We start from the raw sequence: 27,228 nt of genomic DNA on the forward strand, positions 1-27,228 counted from the left end.
TAAGTGCACACAGCTTATTCAGTGCTGAGTTGAGCCAAAGAGCTGGACAAATCTTTTTAACTCATTCAGACGAGTAGAAGAGTTAAGCTAAGTGTGGAAATGCTCCTGAGTCTTTAACTTGCTCTTAAAGGTGGATAAGGAACCTGTGGATCGGACAGAATTCAGTAGATCGTTCATCTCAAGCTCAAGCTCTACCAGAATCCTGGGAACTTGAGGGTCCTACGCAGTATCTTAACTGTTTCTAGGACTGCACTCTTCTGGATGGAGATATCTGATGTTTCTCCAGGTATCTGTTGGAGCCACTTCTTCAGTGTGGGGGACTCCGATGACCACTGGTACTACTGTTGCCTTCACCTTCCAGGTTTTTCTCCAGCTCTTCCTTGAGTCCTTGGTATTTCTCCAGTTTCTTGAGTTCCCTTTTCCTGATATTTCCATTGTTGGTGATGGCTACATCGATCACTACAGCTTTCCTTTGCTGTTTATCCATGATCACTATGTCCGGTTGGTTGGCCACCACCATTTTGTTGGTCTATATCTGGAAGCCCTACAGGATCTTAGTCCTCTCATTCTCCACCACCTTGGTTTTTCCCATTGTGACCTAAGGGTCTCCAGTCCATATTCTGCACAGATGTTTCTGGCAACTATGTCGACTACTTGGTTATGGCGTTCCATATATTCTTTGCCTGCCAGTATCTTGCACCCTGCTGTGAGGTGTTGGATTGTTTCAGGGGCCTCTCTGCACAACCTGCACCTGGGGTCCTGCATTGGTGTGGTAGATTTGGGCCTTCTGTGCTGCTATTAGCGCCTCTGTGCTGTCCTTCAGTCCAGCCCTTTCTAGCCATTGGTAGTACTTGTTCATATCTGCCACTTCAGCTATCTGCCGGTGGTCCCATGCAAGGGCTCCATGATGGTTCCTCCATTTCATTCTCCTCCAGGTTCCATTGCCTGAAGCATTCACTCAGTACTTCATCACTTGGGGCCATCGTCCTGATGTATTCATGGAGCTTGGATGTTTCATCTTTGATAGTGGCCCTGATGCTCACTATTCCTGACTGCCCTTAGCATATAGCCTCTGGATACTGGATTTGGAGTGGAACCCTCCATGCATGCTCTCAGGGCACTCCAGTTTCTTCACATAATCCAAAATCAAATAAACTGACCCTGTGATAGACTGACGATGTTTTCAGGGTATATCTTACATTTTGCCTGATAACAACTGGGATTGGTTCTGGTTAATTTCATAAAAGAGTTTTGAACAGGAACTTCTTGTCAAAAAAGTTTATGGTTAGAGAGAAATGTGTGCAGAATTTGAGGGAAATTCAATTAGATTTAATTAAAAAGTTTTATTTGTCCTCAAGGGGGTAATTTAAAAACAGTCATTTTAGCAGTACACAAGACAAGTCGGTGCAAAGTGTCAGGGAACAAAAAGGGTAAAGATTGTAAACACACTTCAAAAACCAAATGGTGATTTAGATCTACGCACCATCTGTAAAGTTCATGCATCATGAGGCTCATGCTGAAGGTTTACCATGGCTCTCACTGTATCACAATCTAAACATAATTTACAATATATAGATAATAAATAGATTACCCAGTCATTCCACACCTAAAAGCTTGGAGAATTATGAAAATAATGTATAAAACAACAAATAAGCTGTAAAATCTTTACTAAAACATCTCCAAACTTGGCTTCGAGTCATTTTTACAGTTAGACTCTAAAAAGTTATATTAAAAAAAATTCTAATTTGTGTACAGTGAATCTGAATTGCTCATTTTACACATTTAATAATACTTAGATTGATTTAATTGTATTCCTGATGGCTCACCACCATGCGGTGTAACTAATGCCCTATCCTCTAAAGAGCTGAAACAATCATCATCGTCATGCTTAAAGCGTTGCTGGATGATGTAAAACAACGTGATGTAAGAGAGGGGTTTTACATTGAAAATTTTGCCCGGAAACCTTGGTGATGATTACAGATAACTTGACAATGGTTACGCGTGTAGCTTTCCGTCCTGATTAAAGTAAAGTGTGCGTTGCCCTTGTGATCTGTCAGAAAGGGAACGCGTTGCGGACAGGTCCAGAGGATAAGCGCTGCAGAGAGGAGAGGAGAGTTTCTCCGGACCGGACTGTCACGATCCCCAGACATATGCAGTGTCCACCCTGCCTCCTCTGCGTGTTCCCGGCATTTGGACCTGCGTTCTCCTTGAATGACCTACACTCCACCTACAGTACAAGCAACGCACTTAGGTTGCTGAACACGTGCTGGTTTGGAGCCACCTTGTGCGTCTTAATACACAACAAGTTAAAGCGAGTCTGCTGCATGTTTCAGGCCGACTCTGGAGCAGCTGACCTGGGCAACAAACCAAGACCAACTGCGTCAGAAGGAGCGGACTGGACGTTACAGCTGACAGATTCAATGTTTGGACCTGCTCATTAAAGAACCCCTCACTACAGGATTTTTTGCGGTTTCTGGCGATCACATGATGTACACAATCACTAGAGGTCCCAGCAAACTCGTTACGCAGCGGAGGACAGGTGAGGGACTGAGCGTGTGATCTAAAGCGTGATGCAACATAGCATCACGCTGCCATTTGGGATGAGACAGGGAAAGTTTGGTGGCTGTTGCGTCAGTGTGCAGATAGTGTGATGGCCAAAACCGTGACAAGCTTTAAAACTGGCTTAACTCTTGATTTTCACCTCAGGTCCTACACAACAGGTCGAGAGCAAATTCAGCGACTTAAAACTCAAACCGACGTCTTGGCTCACCTCAAAGTAAGTAGCTGCCTCCAAAGATTTTATTCATTTATCTTTATTTATTGATTGATTTTTTTTCTGTGCTGTTTGCCTGTGCTACGAACTCAGCAGCGCGGGCTCAAAATACTTTGCACGTGCACTGGGGGTGAGCTCATGTAACACCTCTGCATCCGTTATCGGACACAACTTTTTTTGCAGTGTCTATGTAACTCAGATTAAACTGGTGGTGCCATCTTTGGTTGAAGGGCATTGCGTGTGTGTTAACAGTCTGAAATTCAGAAGTCACCTGGAATCTCACCTGTCCTGCCCCCTCTGTTAGGAGTCAGACCTGCGTTCACTTCAGGGACAATACGGAAATGTGGGAATAATCACAAAATATCAAATAATTAACCTGGTTTTGCAAGTAGCGACAATCAGTCAACACCACTGTACTCAATGACATGAAAAAGGTGGGAAATATTGAAAACAACTGGGACAAATCCATGTTCTACAGAGCTTTCATGTACAAGTGCATGACTACCTGGTTGTACCTGATAAAAATACACACAGGTGCCACATCTGTGTGTGTAACAACAACTAAAAGCGAAAACAGAAAACAGTTGAAATCAGTGTAAAGAGTAAAGAATTCTGTACAGACTCTATTTTTATTTAACCAGGAAGTCCCATTGAGATTAAAAACCTCTTCTGCAAGGGAGTCCAGGTACAGACTTTATTTGGGAGAATATTTACGCAAAACTCAGTTATTTCAATTGTAGGACTTTACATACAATTTTTAGAAAGTCCACTAAGGTTATGAAATAAGTCCACTTAATTTGTACAACAGAAACTAAACAAAAATGCAAAAATAGTGTGCAAATAACCAACTAGATTAACTCCATCCAAATGAAGGAATTAAGAGGGTAAGTAGTAGCCTGGTTCAGCTAATCTAATACACTTGAGTGACTGACCATGGACAAGGCAAGTTTATTTGGAGAGCACATTTAATCTACAAGAAAAGTCAAAGTGCTTTACATAAAACATTAAATGCATTACAACAGGATTTAACGGCAGGGACAGAGTTAAACATAATCTGTTTTTACTGTGATAAGTAGTTTGAAACAGAGGCTGTGGCTTATTACTACGTAAATAAACACATTAAAATAAAAAACAGACAATTAAAACACACTAAAATATTAAAAGAAATTAAACAATTAGAACAATCTAAGATAGAAACGGACATAGCAGATGTTTGGTTAGTTTACTATCTGGATCGTTCAGGTGTCTGTTAGCATAATGCAGAGGAAGAATAAGATCATCAGTAACTGTTGCTGCCCATCAATCTGCAAAGGTTATCAGGCTGTTTCCAAACAATCTGAATGAGAAATATTTTTATAGCTATGCCTTGTAATGCACAGAAAGGAAAAAACACAAAACAAAAGCTACATCTCCATCTCTACAGACCTCAGTTAGCATGTTAGATCTTCAAGATCTTTATTATCTTAGATCTTTATTTTTCAGGGGGGAAAAACAAACAAAAAAAAAAGAAAACAAAACAGTTATTAAGTTAGGCTTTTTTGGGGGAGGAAGGCTGCTTTTCTCTAAAGAGAAACATGGCTGCACAACTTGGGTTTGCAAAGTTGCATCTGGGGGGAAAAAAACTAAATCTGGAATAAAGTCTGTTGACAGATGACACTAAAGTAAAGATGTCTGGTTATATTCCACAGCACCATGTTTGGAGAATACCAAAATGCAGGATATCGGCACAAACGCCTTATACAAACCTGATAAGCATGAAGGTAGAAGACTGATGATCTGGGCCTTTTTTGCAGCCCTGGGACCTGGAGACCTTGCTGTCACTGAGTGGACCATGAACTCTGTATACCAGTGTATTCTAGATTCAAGTACGAAATCATTTGTCTGATGACTAAAACGTGATTAAAACTGGATCATGAAACAGGACAATAATCTCAAACACAGCAGTAAATCTACATGTCTGAAAAGGAAAAGAATCAAGATGCTGCAGTGGCCCAGTAAAAGTCCAGACCTAAACCTGATCGGTTTCCCTTTAAAGAGGGTGCAATTTTTTACTCCCAATTCTTTATTCTAAAATCTATTCTAAAAGAAGTGAAGACTGTAGATGTTCTGTATGTCCTTAGACTGCATCCTGTGGTTAAAAGCTCTGAGATGAACCTGGAGTTATCATTTTTCTTGCGCATGTAAATAAACCTTTGACATGTGCCGAGGTTAGAAAAGCATTGCTGCATGCTGTGAAGTAATCCAAAACAAAGTCGGCAGCCTTTTTAAATTCACTTTTAAAAATCACCTGCTCTGAAGCTTCTCTTCTCCAGTTAACCCAGTGTGTGTCCTCTCCAGCTCTCCGCCCCCAAAGATCGTGTTCAACCGTCTCAATGGGAAGCGCCACAACGGTTCAGCCATGCAGAAGACCCAGACCCCGGCGGAGGGATTCACTCCTGCACACGAGGAGAACGTCAGATTTGTCTATGAAGGTGAGGGTCATGGGATTAGTGAAAGGATGGATCCTCAAATTGAAGTCATGTCCAGCTTTAACCCTGAAGCGGGTGTTTATCAAGATTTAAAGGTTGAAGGATGTAAACTTTCGACCTCAACCAAAGCAGCTGCTTTACAGCTGTGGATGTAAAGTTTCATCCCCAAGTTTTTTGTTTCTTTAAATCCTGTTGTGTTTTCTGTACTTTTCAGTAAAAACATTTATTTGCTGAAGTAAGGTTTCCTTAGATTTTCTCCCTGTTGAAGTGGTTTGGGGACTTTATCTTTATCCAGATCAAGCTTTTTAACCACAGTGAGGATCATGTGCTGCAGCAACTGTAAGACAAATGTAATATTTTTCATATTAGCTTTTATTAATAATGCTGAGTCACTGTCAGCGGACACAGATTCAGTTGAATTTGGCACAGCTTCAAGAATTCAGCAGCCTGTCCTCCGTGTTTCAGAAGGTTGTTGCTTCCAGTCGCTAAAACCTGACAATAATTAAACTGTCATGCTGCAACATTTACTGTCTTGAAGTTAATCCATCGTGTCCAGTGGTGAAGAATTACTGGAAAAAGCTAAATTGTTATGAAATATCTGTTAGTCTTGGATTGTTGCCAGTGACAACTCAAGTGTTAGTTTTTGATTTTCTTCATGAAAAAGAGCATTTCATCCATCTCTCATGCTATATGACCCGTTTTGGTTTTGGTCACAATAAAAGTGAACTGGTGTCTGAAAGGTTGTGGAAAAACTGAGATTAGAGACGCTTCTATCCTTGTATCCGTTTTTAGTTTTATCTTTAATTTATCATATTTAATATAATATTTATAATATTTGGAAACCATTTACTACAAACCTTCCCATCCTGTCACACGAGCTGCAGTCTGTAGTTTGTGCAAATCAATTCCAGTGAACTAATCTGTAAAAACTGACAACTGTCTGCAGATTTGGTGTTTTAAATCAGTTCCATCTGAGGCTTTTTCTCCAATTAGTGACATCTTGAATATTTGAAGCACTTAAATTAGTATTTTCTTCCCCTGCTAGTGTTTAAACTAAGTATGTGTGTGATTGTTAACAGTATGGCAGGAGGTGGAGCAGAAGCTGGAAGACAGAGGGGATTCAGCTGACAGTCAGGGGCCCGTTCAGTACACAGAGAAGACCCCCAGTGCAGTGATGAAGAGTAAGTAGCTGCACCACCTCCGCTGCAACATTTCAAATAAGTCATCAAAGTAAATCCGCTTCCATGCAATCTAATCTCTTTCTAGTTTATAGCATCCTAACAGATGATCCCTTTCCTGTTCAGTAACCTTCTGCACTTTGAACCTGTAATCTCGCCTCCTATTTATCACAACAGCTTATTCTTCAAACCCGACGCAGAAGAATCGATGGGCCGTTTTTCTGCTTCTACTTAAATCGCACTGCAGCTTTTTTTTTTTTTTTTTCCTGCAGCCAGAGGGCAACTGTTGCAATATACTGCTTTAATTTTAAACCCTTTGGTTTATGAGGACCTGTCTGTTCCAGATAAACCAGTCACGGCTGGCGTGTATTGTCTTGGATCTCACACACACACACACACACACACACACACACACACACACACACACACACACACACACACACACACACACACACACACACACCCGTCTGCTCCTGTTTCTGACAGCATATTCAACCTGTTTGCATGTATTTTGCATCTGCTTTATTACAGCTTCTTTTAAATAAAATTGTATTTAATCATTTATATGACCAAATTAATTACCAACAGGCTCAAGTCTGAGCACAGATTAAGCTTTAATCCTCCCTCCCCATCCTTTCCATGCAGATTTTGTGCCAATAGACCTGGAGGAGTGGTGGGCTCAGCGCTTCCTCGCCAACATTGCCAACCTGTCGTGACTGTGTGAGGCTGAGCCAGGACTGGAAGTCCACAGCTGCGACTATTGGTGAACCATCACAAGGGTGGACAGGAGGCGAGCTTGTCTCGGGGATCTGCAGCGCTGGGCGGAACTTGGAATCTGATTTGATGCCATGCGCTTGGTGCTGGTGTAAAGAAACCTGGGTGCACAACGCAGAACAGTTCTGCCTCTCAAAAGTGCAACAACAGTGGCCTGACTGAAAACTCTTGATAGCATTGACTTTATGTTGCGCTGCATTTAAGGGCCCATCTGTCTACTTGAATGATGAATGAGAAGCTTGTCTCCTTTTCGTAAGCGTGCTCAGCTCTATGTACATCTAGGCTGATGTTTGAGTATGAAGCTGATGACGAGTAAAACAATAAATTGTTTTTCAAAAAGTTCCTGTGTAATGGAATTTCTTTATTAGACTGGGTTTGTCCAGATCTGGCTCAAAATAGTTTTCCTTTGGTATTTCCTTAGTGTATATTTGCTAGGACACAGGTTGGTTTCGCAACTGCATTTTATATAGTCGACCATTTTTTTAATTTAACAGTTGGATTTATGACAAATGCAACATCTGAGCAAAGAATTAATACAAAACCTGTTGAGGAAAAACTTCATATTTACGCAGTTTAAAACTGTTAGCAGACCAGAAGCTGGCTGTCCAAAATACTTAAAGTCATAATTTTATATTGATCACGGGTTCCACTTGCAAGTTTCCACTCGCGTTCCCAGCCACTTTTAAAGCAGGGCTGCTGCTACTTTTTTTCTGCTTCCTGTTTGTGCTGCCTTGCCCGGCTTTTTGCCCCGTCTGCGGCCGGGTGCAGAGTGGCCCGGCTTTGCTGTGGTGAAGGTGATGCACTGGGAGTCCAGGTAGTCCACCAGCTTGGCTGCAGCCAGGCGGATGCCTGCTGCTTTGAGTTGCTCCTGGAGCTGTGACAGGACTAGAGGCTGGTACTGGAGGATCTGATTGTATAGCTTGGAGTCGGACAGGATGAAGGAACGCACCGCCTGGAGACGATCTTTGAGCCGTGAAGCTGCTTGGGAGGATGAGATGCCGCCATCGCTGTCTGAGTCACCATCAGAAGAGATTAACAACTCTGGATTGGACCTAATGAGAAGGGAAGGAATTGATTAACATCAATGTGTTCTACAGTACATCTTGTCAGCCAAGAATTACACATCTGCTGTGGCTCAGATGCTCTATGCTGGATCTGAAGTACCGACCGAGCCCTGCAAAGTAAGTCTACATGATGTAAAACCTGTACCAATCCACACACCTCTCAGATTCTTCACTGGCAGCTGTAGAGGAGGTGTTGGAGCTCTGTGAAGCAGACAGCGGCTGTATGTCCTCCTCTCTGTTGGGTTTGACAGGAGACACAGCAGCAGGTGCTCTGGGTTCTTTAAACTTTTCCTTCTGAGTGTAGGAGATGCCTCTGCTAGCAGGGGGCTTCGTCAGCGCTGTGCCTCCCTCAAAGTCATCCTCAGAATCGGAGCTGGCCAGCTGATGCGTGTACTGGTGGATCTCCTTCAGTTTAAGGACCATCTGGCGCTTCGGTAAAGGCCGAACCCCGAACCTGCGTCGAAGAGACGATTAAAGGTAATTTGTGATTGAGGGTGGAACCAGCAGATGGATGGGGGGTAAACAGCAGAGCCACTAAGTTGGAAGTGACATTTGGGGGAGGTAATCTGATCGGTTCCTTGTTTAATCGCCTTGATTAGTGGCAAGAAAAAAAAGAAAAAAAAAGCCTGGCCTTTGTGTAATCCTTCTTTAAGACAAGGACAGACAGTGGTCCAACTGACCTGTTGAGTTTATTCTTGAGCTCTGGTGTGTCCATGTCAGAGTAGTGAGGCATCGGAGTGATGGGCACCAGGGAGCGTCGCTTTTTATTGTGTGTCACTGTTGAAACAGAAGCATGAAGACATTGTTATGGTATACTGTCTGAAATCCACCTGAACTGCATGCTCAAAGAGTCCATCTTTCAAATTCTTTGAAAAGCAAACACAAAGCTCAGTGCAGATGAGAGCTCTTTAAATAATCTTCAACATATGAGTGAGTTGAATAATAAGGTGGCTCAAGAGGATTTAATTTTTTTTTCCTTCATCTGGATTAAGTATCAAACGACATATTGTTCTGTCTACTGTACACACTAAAAACTCTTGTGCTTTTTTTTATATTGATTACACAAAAACAGACCAGACAGAACAATTAAGTTCCATGTAAATTCAATTAAGAGTCAGATCTGTTATCAGCCATATTGCTAAAATAAATTGTGATAAAAGTGGACCTTCATACTTTTGCTACCATTCCTTGACACAGAAAACACTTAAAGTCACTTCTGTGTTGTGTGTGGTATGCTTATGGTTGTGTTCTTGTTGAAATGTAACCTGTGGTGCAAATCACTCCAACCACAATCACCCTGCATTCTCTCCATTTCCTCTCTACATTAATAAATCTACCAGCCACTCTCAGAGAGATTTCTCCACAGAATGACGCTGCTGTCACCATGTTTGACTGTAGCAATGAAGCCCCACTAATTCTGGAGGATTTTTGCTTTTCCTGCTAATTTATAGCCATCTGTGCTGGTCCTTGTTTTTAGTGAAGAATGGCTTTTGTATGTCTTTCTGGAAGTTTTTCCCATCCTCATTAAGACTCTTTATTCTTAATTACTGGCTGGATAGATCTGGTGTAGTTTCAAACTCCTTCAAATTGAGAATGATGGAGGTCATTGTGATGATGTTGATGCAGATTTTTACTGTAAGACCTTATAAAGACAGATCTGCTCTCCACTGAATTCACTTAGGCAGAGGTGGCATAAGTGAATTCAACAATATGGTTTTTATTTTGTTTTAAGTGTGAAAGGCCAAAGTAAACAAGGTAAGGGGTATTATGACAATTTAATTTACCATTTTGAGGGCCCATTTCTGCTTAATTAAGCATGTTTACGTTTACAAATATGCTGTTGCAAATTATGATTTTTTCAAGTTACAGAGATCATTGTATTATATTGAATCTATATTTCCACTTGAATTTGGCTTTTGGTAAACAGTAGTTGCAGAAACTTCCACTGCATGCAGGTAAATTACAGAAAAGGACTTGAAAGTGAAGTCAAGAGTTCTGATTCAAGGTAAAAACTACTTACCTGGGGTTTTGTGCAGGACAGACGGGTTTACTCTTTGAGAAAGAGGAAGACACTCATCTCCTTTCTCCTCCTCCCAGCTGTCCCAAATTTTGGGGTCCAGGAGGCAGTTGTCAATCTCTGGTGTGTTCGGTGTGTTGGGGTGAGGCTGTGATGAGGTGAAAGAGGGGCCTGTGTTTGCTTGTAGACTGCTGGATGGTTGTGGACTGTGACTCTGAGGTGAAAGTGTGGTCACATGTTTAGAAATGCAAGAGGAGGATGACCTGGCTGGTTCTCGTTGTGTTGGACTAATCCCTCTGGATCCTCTGCTGTCTTCTAGCCTCAGACTGAAGCAGCCTGGATTGGCCTCTGCACAGACATCAAGTCCCCACGAGTCATTAAAAGCTATTGGAGGCTCATCCATGGCCATGAAACTGTTTTGGAAATCGGATTCTTCAAGATTAGCCTCTTCCATTTCCCCCCTTTCCTTTTTTCTGCTATTTTTCTGCTCTTCTACATCATCTTCATTATTAAAATCCACCTCTCTTTTCTCTCTTTTATTTCTTGCTTCCTTGTTGTCCACGCTGCTGGACTCATCAGGACATCCACTCAGGCTACAGGACTTGCTTTGCCCATTTGAATCTTGATGACCGCTGTGAGAGGAAGAAGATGGTGGATCTGAGGGGTTAGACAAAGGAGAAAAATAAAAGCTTCCTAACTCTGTCTTCTCTGGGCTTTCTGAAGGTGTCCTTTCCTTTATTTGACTGAATGAATCCTGCTTATCTGTGTCAGTGTGAAGGGGGGAGGTGGCAGGAAGAACAGGCAGCTGGTGGAGCTGTGGATGCAAGGGAGTGCTGCTACACGGTTGGGGCAAGAGGTGAAGAGGAGTATCTTGCTTTAATGAAGCTTGGAGGGAGTGATGGTGCATCAAGCTTGATAAATGTGACTGATTAGGTTGTGATGGTTTAACTCCAATCATTTCTATGTCCTTACTCTTTTCAGGAAAAACTTTAGGGTCCGAATTGGAGCTTCTGAGAGGCGTCCGTTTCAGCTTTGACCTGGACACGCCGCTCTCTGCTCTGCCAGAGGAGGCAGGATATTTGTGTTGACTGCTGGAGGTGTTGTGCTTGTTCTGCAATGGTAACACAGAAGAAGAGAAGACTGAGGATGAGGGTGTGGAGGTTTCAAATTTGGGGAACAGCTTCATCCTGCACATGCTACTTTTGGTCTGAGTGGAGCTGGCCGTCATGCTTCTGCCAGGCTGGACTGGTGTGGAAGGGATCAACCAGGAAACTTCAGGAGAACAGTCCGGTGGATCACAAGGACTTAACTCCGTATACCTGGACTCTTCATTCTCCAAAGCAGCAGCATCGGTCAATGATCTCTGTCTGGATTTGACCTCTGTGTAGGTCTGCAGGTTGTGGTTGAGGTGAGGAGAGAGCCTACTGGAGCTAACAACCGCACCATCATGTTCCATTTCTTCACTCGAATCTGATAAAACGATCAGCTCAGGTTCCTCCTTCTTGGCGAGTGAATCGGGAGAAAGAGGGATACAAATACTACGAGGACCTTGGCTTTCTCGTTGTAAAGCTTCTTCTCTCACATGTCCACCTTGACCTGCGTCATCTACTTGACCAGGAGACAGTCCTATAACAGGCAAGTTGGGTATAATGGGTGGAGGAGTTCTGGCAGAGACCTTAGATGATGATTTATTTGGAGACTGAGGTTGTTTGAATTGAGGTGGGCTTGTCTTTGGTGGATCAGAGTCAGAGGCTGAAGAGGAGGAATCATCTTCCTTGTAGGTTCCCCACGACTGTGAAAAGAGGCAGCTGTAGCTACAATCCAGTCTCAAGTCTGGATCAGGCTGAAGGTCAGGATTCAGATTGTTTTTACTAATGTTTTTATTAGATTCCCTCAGCTTTGTAAACACCATGTCTCCATTTTGTTCCTCGTCTTTTCTGTCTTTTTCTTCCTCGTCCTCCTCACTGTCTCTCTCCTGCCTCTTTTTTTGCGTGGCTGCAAACTCATAGATTTCCTCCAACTCTTCCTCATTCACTTGCTCCTCACAGACCTCTCTGTCGCTTGACGTGACCCCGTCGGCTCGATGATCCTCCTTTACCCGATCCCCTTCATCGCCTCCTCCATCCGAGTCCTCCCGTTTGTCATCCTCGTCCTCTTCATTCCACATAGACTGGAGCAGCTCCATGAAGGCTTGGTCTGTCTGGTTGTTTGGATGTTCCTCCTGATTGAACTCGTGTGCCTCGTCTACCAAAGCTGCTGCCTCCTCTCTGTGGAGATGGCAAAGCTGCTCCAACTCCTTCAAGTCAAACCTGGAACAGAAAATTAATTGTAAGATGACCACCATGGATTTCTGATGGCAACAGACATTGTGAGAAGAGGCAAAGATCTACTTGCAACATGAAACTGCTGCAGTTTATAAGGTACAGATATACAAACAATAAAACCTGAGGCGCTCAAAGCGCAGCAACACTGAATAAACTACAGTGATCTAAGCATCTTAAAAGCAGGAATCAACAAACGGGAAATTGAAATGACAAGAAAATTCAGCACATCCGGCCACTTTGTAAGGGAAGTCCAGCCAATGCTGAAATTTATGGGTAACAGAGTGAAGTGAATGTGACTTTGGACTGTATGTGTGCAGCTCATTGGAAATGACACTTAAATCAGCAGCTAAACACATAAATATTTATTCCTTTTTAATATGATATCTGATAAATGCGTTGTTAATGAAAACAGACAGTTTAGCCCACAGGAATAACAAACCGCTGTGATCCCTGATTAAAACAGTCCAGTTTTAAGTACTAATATTGTCACCTGCACATGAAACATGAGACACATTAAAAATAACGTAGAAAAAAATAAAAAGAAGACTGTACATTAGACTGTGGTTTACTGGATCAAATTTGGACCATTTCTATTACTAGAAATAGAGCACAAAGGCAAACTCTACATAGATAACAGAGTTTTAAGGCTTCCTCTTTTCTTTTAAGAAATTGCTTGCAAATGTCTGGGTGATGAGCTAACCTGGATGCCAGCTCCAGGATGTGAGGCTGCAGTGATGCTGTGATGGAGCACTGGGTGGTGTACAGGTACTGCAGCAGAGTGAACACCGCTTGACCAGGGACGTCACTCAGCAACACCCTCTGAGCTGCTGGCACGCCTTCTTCCTGCACCCCAAACCCATTTTCATGCACCTGTTAGATGAGCAGAGACACCAAAGAGATAGGTAAAAAGGGACACTGGCAGACTATTTTTATTTTTAAAAAGGTTTTTAAATATTTCAGGATACCTCAGCATAGTTTGGATCAAGCTATGCTTTCAAGTAATCATCTTTTGGTTAAGCCATTATAATTATAACACTTAAGTGACTATTACTGTAAGTATTTGAATGTAAACCATGAAAACAATGAACTTACAACATATTATCTATTCCAGATATCACAGATATAATAGCCCTTAAAACATACTGTAATGATTCCTTTACCATTTCTGCCAGCAGGGGGCAGCGTGCATACACCATGAAGGAATGTGCAAAGTAGACCTCTCCACTGTCCACCTGGAGCTGCACATCACTGAGCTGAGGGTTGTTCACCATGCTGCTCAGATCAGCTGTTAACCTGGAGAGCGCTGCCTACAGGGGGAATACCAGCACAACAGAGATCAGTGCACACACTAAGAGGACAGTCAAGGCAGGACTTACAGCAGTTTCCAGTTTGGATCATCTAAGTTTGGAAGATCTGAGCAAAGTCCATTATGCATCATATAATACCACAATATTTTAGCACAATAATGCGCATTCTCTGCGTGTTGTGTACTTATGATACATGTGAACATACATGTAAATTACACCATTAAAAAACTACAAAGGAATGTTGAAGAAAAATGCAAATACATGGGTGAAATCAAACTGCAGAAAGAAGAGGGGCAAAAAAAGCTATGAATGAATGCTGACATTAAGGACTTACCTCACACAAGGATCTGAATGGGGAATATTGGGAGTTTCTTACCGACTGTTGGTCACTTCTATCTTCTGCTCCTGGCTGATCAGTCGCCCTCACCGTCTGGCTGAGGGTGTTTTTTGAGGGTTTGTGGGTTGTTTCTAACAGGAAACCACTGGCACAGAGTTCAGCCTCCTCTGACTCCTCCTGGATGAAACCACTCAGACGCTTGTCTACAGAAACAAATCACAAGGACCCAAACTGTTGGTTAACTGTTTTGTCCCTTTCAACCAATACAGTATTTGGTTTAGACAAATCAAAAAGTTTTAATACCACTTTTTCTATGTTTTAAAAGTAAAATATAACTCTGGTTGTTTATTTCCAGTTTTGACCACTTTTAACACACTTGATTTTAGTTGCCTCATATAAAAAAAACATCTAAATAGGATTTCTATGTTTGATAATAAATGAAGGAAAGAAAGAAAGAAATACTAGAAAGAATGGGAAAACAAAATCAATAAATAATATAAGAAAAGAAACATGTTTTTTTTCTGTGAGTTCATGTGCTGATGATTTCAGCATTATCCCTCAGAGTTGGTGGTCTTTGTCAGCTGAAACAACGAAGGGACGTCTAACTGAGTCGCTCTTTGTATCATCAATGTTCAAACCACATGTAATGGCAGACTTAAGGTTTTGTAGATTTGCTAAAACTTTTGTCATTTCATTATGTAACTAAATCTTATGTACGATGAATAAACCTGTTCCCAAGTAGGTTTAACCTAATGGATATGTTACCATGGCAACTAATCCATCAATTGATTTATCCAGGATTATAACAAATCCAACACATTTGTAACCTTCTCTGGTAAATTTCTCAACAGTTTTAAAGCTATTGTTCTTTCAGTGATTACAGAGCAAGTTAAAGCCATGATGCTCTCTCCGCCAGGCAGGCTTTACAGCTGGGATGAAGTTTTGTTTTTTAATCCAAAAATCAAATTGTGAATATTGTGCATAACAGACTAGATAACCACATTCTTCCTCTTTTGCAGAGAGAAAAAGTGGGATTTAACTTCATTTTATCTCTTTCAGTGATATAAAATGTACAGTCTTTTATGGAGAGTAGCACCAGTACTAAACGTCCCTTATCTGCAGAGTTCAGAGCTTAAAGTAAAAAAAAATCCTGAGCCTGAACGGAGGTGCAGTGGATCTGATGCATACACACTATAGGCAAACAACTTTTTGCCATTGTGCTTGGTAGGGCATAAGATGACCTACAGTTTAAATGTGAATTTTAGAAAGTAAAGGTAATATAATATAAGGACATGTGAAACTCAAGTCAGGCTAAATATTTTACATTATTCATTTAGCAATCATTTAATTTAGTAAAGGGCAATATATACCAAAAAAAAAAAAAAAACAGTTACAGAGAAACAGTGAACTTTAGGTAACATTTTAATTTTAAATTGCAACATTTCCATTGTTTTTGTTCAAAACAATACCAAATTAGGTTATAGAAAATAAAAACAAACAAATGCAATTTAATACACGGAACTACAAGTCAGTTCAATTAACAACAACAGCAACAAAAAGGTTAAAATGCTCCAAGACCTGATTAAACTGCATAAGAAATGGATAGAAAATAAACAGTTTACTTCAGGAACTGAGAACTGCTAAACTGAAGCCTCCAGTGCAATCACCACGGCTCATTGACACATTTTTTTTCCTGTTCTATTTCTTCTTTTTTGGTTGGGCTTTGACTCCTCTCCTCTCCTCTCCTATTTAACATAGATCTGTCACCGGGGCCGCTACGTCAGCTGTGGCTGTTGCTCTAGGTGTTGTGCCTAAAGTGAATGTCTGCCAAAAACTGATTAAACGACCGCGGGAGCGCGCGCTGCCTGTTTGCGTCGTTTCACTCAGCTTCTCTCTGTTGTCTGCGGCTCTTCCTCTCGGTGTAAAACCGACATAGTACGCGAATGCAAGTGACAATATGTCTAAATTAACAAAGAAAGTATAATTTTTCAAGTGCTTTAACGGATTTATTAACACTGCAGATGAAGACGTGCTGTAATCAGAAACGATATCCAGGCATGTTGCTGCTTCACTGTTTAGGTTTCATGGGTTTGTCTCATGCTTGTTTATTGAAAGTATGTATGATTTGTGTGTTGATTTACAAAGTTTAATTTCCACTGATGTTCATGACTTATTTTATTTATTAGAGTACATTTCTTGTTAATAAAATGCAGAATCTACATTAAAGTGGTCTGATATCAATCAAGAGTTATACTCTGCACATTACTGGCCAAGTAGTACCTCTAACCCACCTCTAATTCTTTTAAAGTGGAATTTGGTCTCAGAAAAACCGTTTTAACATATCAATAGCTGATCATGGGCCCTGTAATTGTCAATAAAACAAAAAATGTTGCTTGAAATAGCTACAGTTTGTTCAGGTGAGACATATTTTACATACGAATGGCCATCTACTTCCTTGCATGCACTCCACAACCCTTTAAGGTGGAATTAGGCTTCAGAATAGTGGTTTTTGCCTGCCAAAAACCTTTCTTTATAATTACTGTCATATTTCATCATTGTGCTACTCTTTAACTTCAGATATTTGCATGTTGAATATGTTTATGTGTTATTCTTGTGGTGTTCGTTGTTTAGTTCATAACAAACTCCTGAAATATTTATAGAATATTTATTGTTGTACTAAATCTCTTTTTCAGAAACCACACATAACCAGAAAACAGAGAGAAGCTGAGCGAAACGACGCTATCAGGCAGCGCGCGCTCCCGCGGCAGTTTAATCAGTTTTTGGCAGACATTTGGTGTGTCCCAATTCAGGGTCTGCACACTTCGAAGTGCGGATTCGTCGGCCACATACGTCATCGCGGTGCGCGAAGTACTGTCCCAATTCACAGAATTTGAAGGACCCTCCGAATCCACCCTTCGAATCCGCACTTCGTTTGGCCTCAAACGAAGGATGCTGGTGATGCATCCTTCGCGGCCTCTTTTCTCCCACAATTCGTTGCGCACAGGACGGTGGCGAATCAGCAACCTCAGAAGAGTCGTATTAAGTTTAAATAAAGTTTTATTTGAAAAAAAGTTCGTTTTTTTAACTACACTTTAGTATAAACGTTACAAAACCAAGTACATTTAAAGCATGTTTGTTAAATGGTGACATTAAAATTCGGTAATATTTGATATTCAGTTACTTTTAAGGGGTTAATGAACTGTGTACCGGCTGGAAAACAACAGAGCCTCAAACCGTTTTTTTTTTTTTTTTTTTTTTAAACTGTCGGTGTTGCCTCTCCGTGTTCAGCGTCTACTGACGTTTCCTACGAGTAATTTCTGAGGTTTAAGTGATTAAACGTCCTGTGTTGTTGTTATGGGAAATTCTTGTAGACTAGGTAGGCTGTCCCATTTCACGAACGTTAAGCAGACTTCGAAGTGTGTAGACTACGGAGGACACTCTGTAGCCTACGTAGTCTGCGCACTTCGAAGTGTGCAGACCCTGAATTGGGACACAGCTACTCACTTTAGGGCACAACACCTGGCAAACGACTTGTATGTTGGACAGCGCGAACTGCTGCCGGGGTCCCCTTCGTGGCGTCATTGAACTTTTTTTGCCACTAGTTGCATACACCAGCTTCTTCGAGCACAACACAGAAACAAGTAGGCCTACCTGGCTCTTTTAGTTTCTGGCACCAGCTCCCTAAAAGCTTGCCGTCTCCACCCCTTCTTCTATCCATGCACAGCGCCATTTGGTTCTAAGGCCGTTGTCAATTTGGACGTCTTTCCCTGGCTTCATGAATTTACTCTCCATTTTTTTAAGTCTGATTTCGGTAAAACAACCGTCGGCTTGGATGCTGCGTTCAAGGCCACTCGGAGACAGTGTTCACCCTACAGGTTAACTCGGCGGAGAAAACGAAGTGTGGTATATTGTCACTATTTGCTGAACACTGAAATTTTCGAAGATGAATACGTGTAATTTCCGACTTTGACATTGTTCAATTTTCTACAATTCAGAGTCAATTCAGAATCTCAACCATTATACCCATAATTAACATTTTTTTCCCCCTGAATTATAGTGAAAAGCCTGAGATCCAGCACGGTGCCGGAATACTTAAAGCCCTGAGAGTTAAACCAATTTTGGGTTAATAAAAACAGTCCTTAGAAATGCCTTTCTTGCCCCTTTCAACCTCATCTCTATAATTAATTAGTAAAGTGTGTGCCAATGTGTTTTACCTTTAGCAGAGTATCCATACTGTGTCAGGGTCATGCCGTCCTCAGCCAGCTCCATCAAGTCCCGGAGGGTCTGGCTTCCTACTGGGAGCTGTCCGGTCCCAGGAGTGTAGTGAACTGAGGAGCAAGAAACTGCCTCGGAGCAGGATGGCAGGATGGAGACTCTGGTCCCTGAAGATGGAGTTCCTCCACCCACAGGCTGGACAGAAGACTCCCGCCTGTTGCTTGGTTTTAATGAAGTTAGTTCCATCTAGAAGCAGAGGGGAGAAGCACTGATTATCTCAGCTTGGACTCTGGTAAAAGATTCTTAATGTATAAAAAGTTGTGGCCTGAAGCAGAGCAATCTGAATGTGACAATAACTGCTGGGCTGAACATTGTGTTTTTAGAGAGCTCTAAAACACGTGAATTCAGAATGGAAAAATCTGTTTAACCAGGTGCCAGTGTGATGTTTAAGAATGTAAACTGTATAGCTGCAGACACTGAAATAGCTTATATGGATCAGGAAAACCTACAGATCTGCCAACTATTTTGAACTTTAATATTTAAGACACATACTGACACATACTAATTTCAGCTCCCCTGTCAGTTTAAATACAGCACAAATATCTAAATAATGAGTGCAAGCACGTCTTTTGGTCTCACTCACTGGTACTGCTTCAGTATGTATGAAGAACTCCTTCAGCTCTGCAGTATAAAAGCTTCCATCCAGCACTGCACTTTTCTGCCAGAGGGGGGCAGCACCAGTCCAGCCAGGCAAAGTGCTGGGGCTAAAGGTTGGGGTTGGGGGAGAGGAAGCTCGCTTGTGTAGTAGGAGAGCAGAAACGCGTTCTTGGAGCCTCGTCAGGGCCGCCTCAGCATCCTGAATGAGGAGGAGCGGAGGAGGACGAGGGATGGCGGCCTTTTTCCTATTCCCACGCCCCTTACCTGTTTGAGGAGAGGAGAGGAGAGGAGAGGAGAGGAGAGGAGAGGAGAGGAGAGGAGAGGAGAGGAGAGGAGAGGAGAGGAGAGGAAACTGAGATGCCAAATATCCAACTACATTAAAAAGATCTCTGCTCACTGTTTCCTAATTTAAGGCAAAACCCACAAATTATAATAGACAAAAACACAACTTAAAGCCTCAATAGACTTTGTTAAGTTTGCTTTGGAAGAGTTAAGCACAAATCTTGTCTCATCATCACAGAGAAATGATCGATCTAAGAGAAGACGGTGAAGCAAAGTACATCTATCCATCCATTTATACCGCTTATCCAGAGTTGGGTCACGGAGCAGCAGGCTAAGCAGGAATGCCCAGACTTCTCTCTCCCCGGCCTCTTCTTTAAGCTTCCCTGGGGGAATCCCAAGGCATTCCTAGGCCAGCTGAGAGACATAGTCCCTCCAGTGGGTCCTGGACCTTCCCCTGGGCTTCTTCCAAGAGGGACATGCCCGAAACACCTTACCAGGGAGGTGCCCAGGGATCATCATGACCAGATACCCGAGCTACCTCATCTGGCTCCTCTTGATTCAAAGGATCAGCAACTCTGCTCTGAGTTCCTCCCTGATGACCATGCTTCTCATCTCATCCCATAAGGGATAGCAGGCCACCCTGCAGAGGAAACTCACTTCGTATTTGCGATCTCATTCTTTTGGTCACTGCCCACAGCTCATGACCACAGGTGAGGATAAGAACATAGATCAAACAGTAAATCGAGAGCTTCACCTTTCGACTAAGCTCCTTCTTCAACATGACAGCCCTGCACTGATCCGCCTGTCGATCTCCTGTTCCATACTTCTCTCACTCATGATACTTGAACTCCTCCACTTAGGGAAGAACCTCATTCCCGACCCGGGGAGGACACTTCACCCTTTTCCCGTTGAGGACCATGATCTCAGATTGGCAGGTATTGATTCTCATCTCAAACACGTCACACTCAGCTGTGAAGCTGTGAGTTGGAGATCACGGCCCAATAAAGCCAAGATAACCACGTCATGTGCAAAAAGCAGAGACCCAATCCTCAGGACACCAAACCGGACCCCCTCAATACCTCAGCTGCACCTAGAAATTCTATCCATAAAAGTTATGAACAGAATCGTCACAAGGGGAAGCCTTGGTGGAGTCCAACTCCCACAGAAAATGAATAAAACTTTCTGCCTGCAATGGCCAAGCTCTGACACCCGTTGTATGGAGACTGAGGTCGCTGAGGGAGAAGTAAAGTAAAGGGGAGAATATGGAACTGCTGGAGTTAAAAGCAAACCCACAGTAGTGTTAAAGTTGACTTACATGAGAGAAGACACAAAGATTGGTTTGAAATGTAACATAAAACTTAACAGCATGTGTCAAAATCAAGGCCCACAGGCAACATCCACCCGTGAATTAATTATTTTTGGCCTGTATAATCATATTTAATGACTATTAGAACTGGCCCGCTGACAGAGCGCACGCACCACCATAATGCTTCGAGTCCCACAATGCATTGCCAGCGCGTTGGCGCATCAATCACAGGCTGCGAGCGCATACATCACTCATTGTCTCGCCTGACTGAGCTGCTCACCTTTGTCAACGACCCCTCTCTCCAAAAAAATGGCTAAATGAAAAGTGGACTAAAGAGAGAACATGTTTGCGGATGTAAAGGACAAAGCTGTGTGTCTTCTATGTGGAGATAGCGAGGCTGTAATGAAAGAATACAAAGCAAGAGACACCATGACAGATACAAACATCTAGATGGGAAACAAAGACTCCAAAAGGTAGAAGAGTTATTAACCCTTTAACCACCAGAGTTTTTACAGTTTTTACAAGTTTTTAAGGCAATTTTTTCGTTTTGGCCCACTGTGTATTTGAGTTTGACACCCATGCTCTGCATAAAAGGATAAAAACATTCCTTTAATAGAAGAAAATGACTTAACACAACTAAGTAGATGGTTCATCTGCTTTCTAAAAAGGTTTAAAAAGCTTTGATGAGTTACAGCTTGTTGTCTTCTCTGAAGACTGATAGATGGGTATTGGAGTCTTAGTTCAAATAGTTCATCTTTATGTTTGTGCTCTTCACCAACAAACTTCGGGATTTGTGAGTAATTTCATTCTTTGAGCAAAGAACCCTCAAGTTTTTTTTTCCTTTTACGGTTGGATTTTTTTATTCTTTACACATTACATTTAACTGTTAACTGAAAACTCACCATGACAGGACACCTAAAAAGACCAGGGGTCTCATTTATAAAACTGTGCGTAGGATTCTTACTAAAAGTGTGCTTACGCCCAAAACCGGAAGTTGGCGTACGCCATAAAATATTCTGATTTATAAAACCGTGCGTACGCACAGGTGCAAGCAATTTCCCCTTTATAAATCACACTCGTCCTTGAAGTTTGCGCAGGTGAATTTGGCTCATGTTCCGCCCACTACACGCCCACTTTCCACCATAAATGGTCAATGCAAAGTAGCTCAGCGTGTATTAAAATGAGCCAGCTGATCCATGTTGTGATCCATGAACAATGGCAACCGCAGGGAAGCGAACCAAAAAACGCAACTTCACAGAGGCAGAAATCGATGCATTAGTGAGTGAGGTGGAGAGTCGAAAAATTATTTTGTTTGGTAGCCACAGTAGTGGCGTGACAAATAAGACTAAGTGTCGTGAGTGGCAACACATAGTTACCTCAGTTAACTCTGTGAGCGGAACAGAGCGGACCATGGCGAGATCAAAAAGAAACCATCAATGAACTGAAGGAAATCAGAACAACACTGCATAATTTGTGTGACATTATGTTCGACATTTCAAACACATTAAAAGAGCTTGTGAAAAAGTGAACCTTCTTGTCTGCTTAATCGCTGCATGACCTCCTCACGGAGCCGTGCCCCGTGTTGGAACTCCCTGTGTCTGGGAGGGGGCTGTGGGTGAGGGTCGGCATTCCGAGGAGGGGGGAGGCCAGGAGGTAGTTGGATGCCGTGCCTCAGTGCCAGGTTGTGCAGCACGCCACACGCCCTCACGATCCTGCGCACCTTTTGGGGATGGTACAATACTCTACCCCCTGACGCATCCAGACACCGCCACCGGCATTTTAAAAGGCCGATGGCGCGCTCTACAGTTGAGCGCGCACGGGAGTGAGCGGTATTGAACAGGGTCTCCTCTGCGCTCTGGGGGTTTGGGAAGGGGGTCAGGAGCCAGCGCCGGAGGGGGTAGCCACTGTCCCCTGCATTTCAATGAAACAGTGCATCAGTGGTCTGCATCTGGCTAAGCTGGTTGTCAATATAAAGTTATTGTCTTACCAAGAAGCCAGCCATCACGTACAGCGCCTGCCTGCAGTCTCTTCGCTACACTGCTTTGCGCTAGGATGTAAGAGTCATGTGTAGAGCCAGGCCATCGTGCAACTACATTTGTCAACATCATGTTGGATTGACATATGACTTGAACATTGATAGTATGCACATGCTTCCTATTGACATACATGAATTCATCGACATATGGGGCCCTTATAGCAATATGAGTGCAGTCAATTGCGCCGATTACATTAGGAAAACCGGACATTGCTGCAAATTGCCTTTTAATGTCGGCCTGTTCTCCTGCAATATAGAGAAATTGGATGTGGAAGAGTGTAGCAGGACGCATAGACAGCGGAGACGGGTTATGAACTCTTGCCGGGTTGAAGTCATGCACGCTGACCAGTGAGCCGAAATCACATCTGCGGTCATACAGCCAGAGCGCAAAATTAATTGGAGACATGGTGACAGGACCCCACGCTGCCACAAGAGGACTCTGGATGCAGTGTGTTGTTAATTCCCCACCTCTCCATCTGTGTCGCCAATTCCCCCAGTCTCCAAAACCAGCGTACGCATGGGTCAGAGCTGCCGTGAAAGACCGCACATTTTCACGTCAAGTTTGTTTTTTATAAATCACAACCTTTGCGTGAAAAGAGGCGTACGCCAGTTTCAGGCCCCATTTTGTGCGTACGCAACGGTTATAAATGAGACCCCTGGACTTCTACAGACAATACTATCCTGGAATGTGTTACCCAGGTCTGTTATGAAGATCAGACTTTGAGAGAGCAAGTACAAAAACGGTTCATGCATACTACTTAAGGCCCCTTTAACAGAAAAGCTAAATTAGACTTTAAAACAACTGTTATGAGTGATATTACTGTACCAGCATCTGGCTGCCACTTTAGTGCTGGAGTCATGGAGCTGTGAGAGGAAGCAGTGACTCTCTGCAAATGTCTCTCTGCCTCCTTCAGTCCCAGCTGCTCCTTCTCCTGCTCCAGCATGGAGGTGGAAAGAGCCAGAGCCACCATGGTCTCTTCATCCAGCTGTTCAGTCTTCTTTTTGGGTTTCTTTCTCACAGGAAGGCCTGACTTGGATGCAACTTTTCTTTTAGTGCCCACAGTCTGTATGCTGAGTAGACAAAACACACAATAGTTTGAGTGAGGTTTAATTTAGCTTCTCACAACTGTTAAATTAAGCATTAGGCTCTTACAGTGTGGTAGCAGTGCTCTGACTCTCCTGAGCCTGCCTCTGCAGAGCCTGCAGCAACACAGCCGGGGTGACGCCCATTTCTGAGGAGCAGCGCTTTAGGTGGGCTGAGCGGCTCTTCTGTGACTTAAACTTTTTACCACAGATGGGACAGTCAGGAACACCAGAGGGTGGAGGAGGAGGTGGGGCACTCTGTTCACTCTCATCTAAACACCTTCAAAGTGAAACATCATACAATTAATATCTAGTGTATCCAGTCAGCTCCTTAAACAAACTTTACATGTAGAGGTTTCCTTTTTGGTTCTTAGAAATAAGCTTAAATCAGTGCAAATCATGTAGAAATCTTTGCCATTTCCACTAGTAAATGCAGTAAAAAAGATCTCACTTTTTTTAGATACTTTGGGGATAAGCATTTTAAATTAAATCTAGGTACTCAGACCTGTTGAGGTGTTGTGTACGCCCCTCAAGTGTCATATGTGATAAGTCTCTGTGGCAGATCTGACAAAAGAAAAGGCCTCCGTCTTCTATGTCAACCAACTGGGCCTCTGCTGCCTCGCAGTCCAGTTCCTGCTGCAGCTGCAGAGCCAATGCCTCATCATCATTCAGGGGCTCTGAGTGGGGATCAGACCTGACGCAGGACAGAGCATCTGCAAACAGATACAAGCTCAAGTAAGGAGCATGTTATTACATGTTCCTAGTCATTTGAAATATATGGTGTATCAGTGGAATACCAATAAAAGTGACATCCTTTTCTCAACTTGTTACCAAATCAAAGTGGTTAGCAATCTCTAGACCAGTGGTTTTCAAACTGAGGGGTCGTTAGATCATTTAAAAAAATATATAGCCTACATTTATCAAATAATTTGGGGATTTTTTTTACCAGGGCTGTCCAATTAAAAATCATTAATGAAGATTCAGCTTTGAAATCAGCATATTATTATTTTTTTTAACACAATAATTCATAAAGTTAGTACACACGCCATAATGGAAAATCTGTATTTGACATTATCTCTGCAGATAAAGTTGATTTTGGGCATGTAGATGCCTTGTCACAGCAGTGAACCACCAAAACCACTTTATCCTCCTTATTTGTGAAGATTCTGACAGTTTTCCAGCCTTACATTTAGAAGATGGCTGCAAGCTGACCCATTTGATACATCACACAATTTATCATGAAGTCGTTGCGTGGGGGTCCTAAACACCAATGCATCTTATCTTGGAGGTCGTGGCTCAAAAGGTTTGAAAACCACTGCTGTAGACAACACAACATCAACTCACCTTGTCTGTGATTCTCTGCAGTTGAACTACCAGTAACGTGGTTTGTTGGCTGTGTTTTATCGTTGTGTGCCAACTTCTGTGGAATGGCTCTTTTGAACTGTTGCATCCTGAGAAGAACTTTGTCTTTCGCCTTCATATCTTTGTCAGACTGCGCTTCTACTGAAGACACAACAGAAGATCCAGCATCCCCTGAACCAAAACCAGTTGCTCCACAGACCACATCCTGCTCAGCTCTGATTCTAGCAGGCTGGGTAGCTGGGTAGTTGTCATCTGGATTATTATTCCGACTCCTCTTGTCTCCTTCACTTGCTTGACTGTAGCTCTGCTGTCCTGCTTTCCTGTTCTGTCTGGTTGGCTCACCTGGATTCTTACGGACGCGTTTCAGCAACTTGGAGCAGAGATCTACAAAATCATGGTCCGAGTCATCCATGATGGTGAAATCTCAGATTAAAAGGCCTTGACAGCATGTGCCAGGCTGAACCTGCAAATACAGTTTGGTTAAAGAAGAAGCAAACAAGGTTCCTCTAACACACAAGAGAATTTGCATATTAGGACAATTTGCGCGGCAACTGTGTGTTGAAAAAAAAGGTCATGCTTACATTAAACTCAGCTTAAAACATTTCCCGCCCAATATGTTTTCTCACCATCTAACGTGTATTCAGTGTACAAATATAAGCATAAACATAAGGCAGTTGGACAACTAGCTAGTTGTGCTAACACTAAATCTTACCGAGGTCTGATAAAATAACTCCTTAGCTTTCCACTTCATCGCTTGAATAGTCTGACGCTCTGGTTATTGTACTTTATTTTCAGCTATATGTAACATTGTTTTAATAAACTGGGATATAAATAAGTAAGACTCAACGTGTTTATTTTTATTTTAAACATCTTACTCAACCGCTTCATTTCTAACTTCCGGTCACGTGACAGCGAATGCTCGAATGGGTGCTTCACAGTCATGTGATCACAATGCTATTATTTGAGAGGATTGAATAAGGATCGTTGTTTTTATTTTCTTTAGGGAACTTTTTAGTCATTAAAAGTTTAAGTTAATCCTGGTTCCTCACCAAGTTGTGTACACAGGGCTTTAAAAAAATTAAAATGAGTGGCAGAAGTTCATATGGAGGAATGCATCTTCCCTAGAGTCCAACCCTCGACATTACTGAAGCAGTTTGAGATCATCTCGACAGATTAGAACAAAAGGTTGTCAACATCAAAGATACAGCATTGAAATGTCCTTCAAGAAGCCTGGAAAACTATTCTTGAAGACTAAAGTAAGTTTTAAAAAAGGCTGTTCTACGAGGGTTCAGGCTGTCTTGAGCCAGTCATATCAAGTTATGCATTTCATGCTTGTTGGATTTATACAAACTACACTTGCCTTATATACTGTATTTATGTAAATTCTTCCTTAAAACACTGCAACTATTTCCCATTTTCCTGGTAATGTACAAAGAAACCAAGGGGGGCTCAAGACTTTTACACAGTACTGTACTTTCAAAGTATTAGGTGAAGACAAAAGGTACAAAAGGCAGATCTGCTCTTCAGCTTCCATTAAAAGTTCATATACACTTAAATAATTGTCAAGTGTTGAATTGGGTTTAACTATTTTTCTGTCTTTCTGAGGTGGAGAACAAGGCTCTTTAACGTTAATATCTTAACATCTTAAAAATTTTCTCATTATTCTAAAATGTATTTAACGTCAGATAAACACCCACTCTTATAGCCTCTGTGGCTGCATATGCCCGAATCTCAGACATGACTTCAAACAGCACATAAAAAAACAATTTTAAGTCATTTGGAAAGCTTGTGACTTGGGTTGGAGGCTAGGACTGAATCATGTGAAGTCAATATTTCATTTAACAGACCTAAAAAACAGCCGACATATTAGATTTTTTTAGTATTAGGTGAGAATCATTTTCAGTCTATTAAGACCAGAGTAGTTTATTCTTAGGTTGTATTTTCACATTAGAAAGTATGAAAATAGATCAAAGTTAGCTAAATCTCCCCTAGTAACAAAAAGTGCCTCTTTTATTAGTGCGTGAAGTGCTGAAATATTAAAACATA

The 27,228-nt window shown here is 42.2% G+C and overlaps 2 protein-coding genes across 4 annotated transcripts; one reads left to right on the top strand and one right to left on the bottom strand.

Moving 5' to 3' along the window:
- Positions 1-1,995: 1,995 nt before the first annotated feature.
- On the top strand, positions 1,996-7,533 carry mcrip2 (MAPK regulated corepressor interacting protein 2). Its single transcript, XM_041982253.1, has 5 exons — positions 1,996-2,539; positions 2,707-2,776; positions 5,111-5,244; positions 6,321-6,422; positions 7,065-7,533. The coding sequence occupies exons 1-5, from the start codon at positions 2,485-2,487 to the stop codon at positions 7,133-7,135; spliced, it is 432 nt and encodes a 143-aa protein (XP_041838187.1). The 5' UTR covers positions 1,996-2,484; the 3' UTR covers positions 7,136-7,533.
- On the bottom strand, positions 7,432-26,096 carry slx4 (SLX4 structure-specific endonuclease subunit homolog (S. cerevisiae)). Of its 3 annotated transcripts, XM_041982134.1 has the most exons (15): positions 25,895-26,082; positions 25,525-25,645; positions 25,165-25,323; positions 24,326-24,533; positions 23,891-24,100; positions 23,564-23,808; positions 19,101-19,378; positions 18,457-18,703; positions 14,282-14,445; positions 13,759-13,905; positions 13,299-13,468; positions 10,278-12,583; positions 8,938-9,034; positions 8,415-8,711; positions 7,432-8,245 (listed from the first exon to the last, which is right to left on the bottom strand). In XM_041982134.1, the coding sequence occupies exons 2-15, from the start codon at positions 25,592-25,594 to the stop codon at positions 7,876-7,878; spliced, it is 4,968 nt and encodes a 1,655-aa protein (XP_041838068.1). In that variant the 5' UTR covers positions 25,595-25,645; positions 25,895-26,082; the 3' UTR covers positions 7,432-7,875. The 3 variants fall into 3 exon arrangements, with proteins under 3 accessions (XP_041838068.1, XP_041838067.1, XP_041838066.1); XM_041982133.1 differs by having other exon boundaries at positions 25,165-25,645; positions 26,058-26,096; XM_041982132.1 differs by having other exon boundaries at positions 25,165-25,645.
- Positions 26,097-27,228: the final 1,132 nt, after the last annotated feature.

The sequence above is a fragment of the Melanotaenia boesemani genome, chromosome 4 (genome assembly GCF_017639745.1).
Source record: "Melanotaenia boesemani isolate fMelBoe1 chromosome 4, fMelBoe1.pri, whole genome shotgun sequence".
NCBI lineage: Eukaryota > Metazoa > Chordata > Actinopteri > Atheriniformes > Melanotaeniidae > Melanotaenia > Melanotaenia boesemani.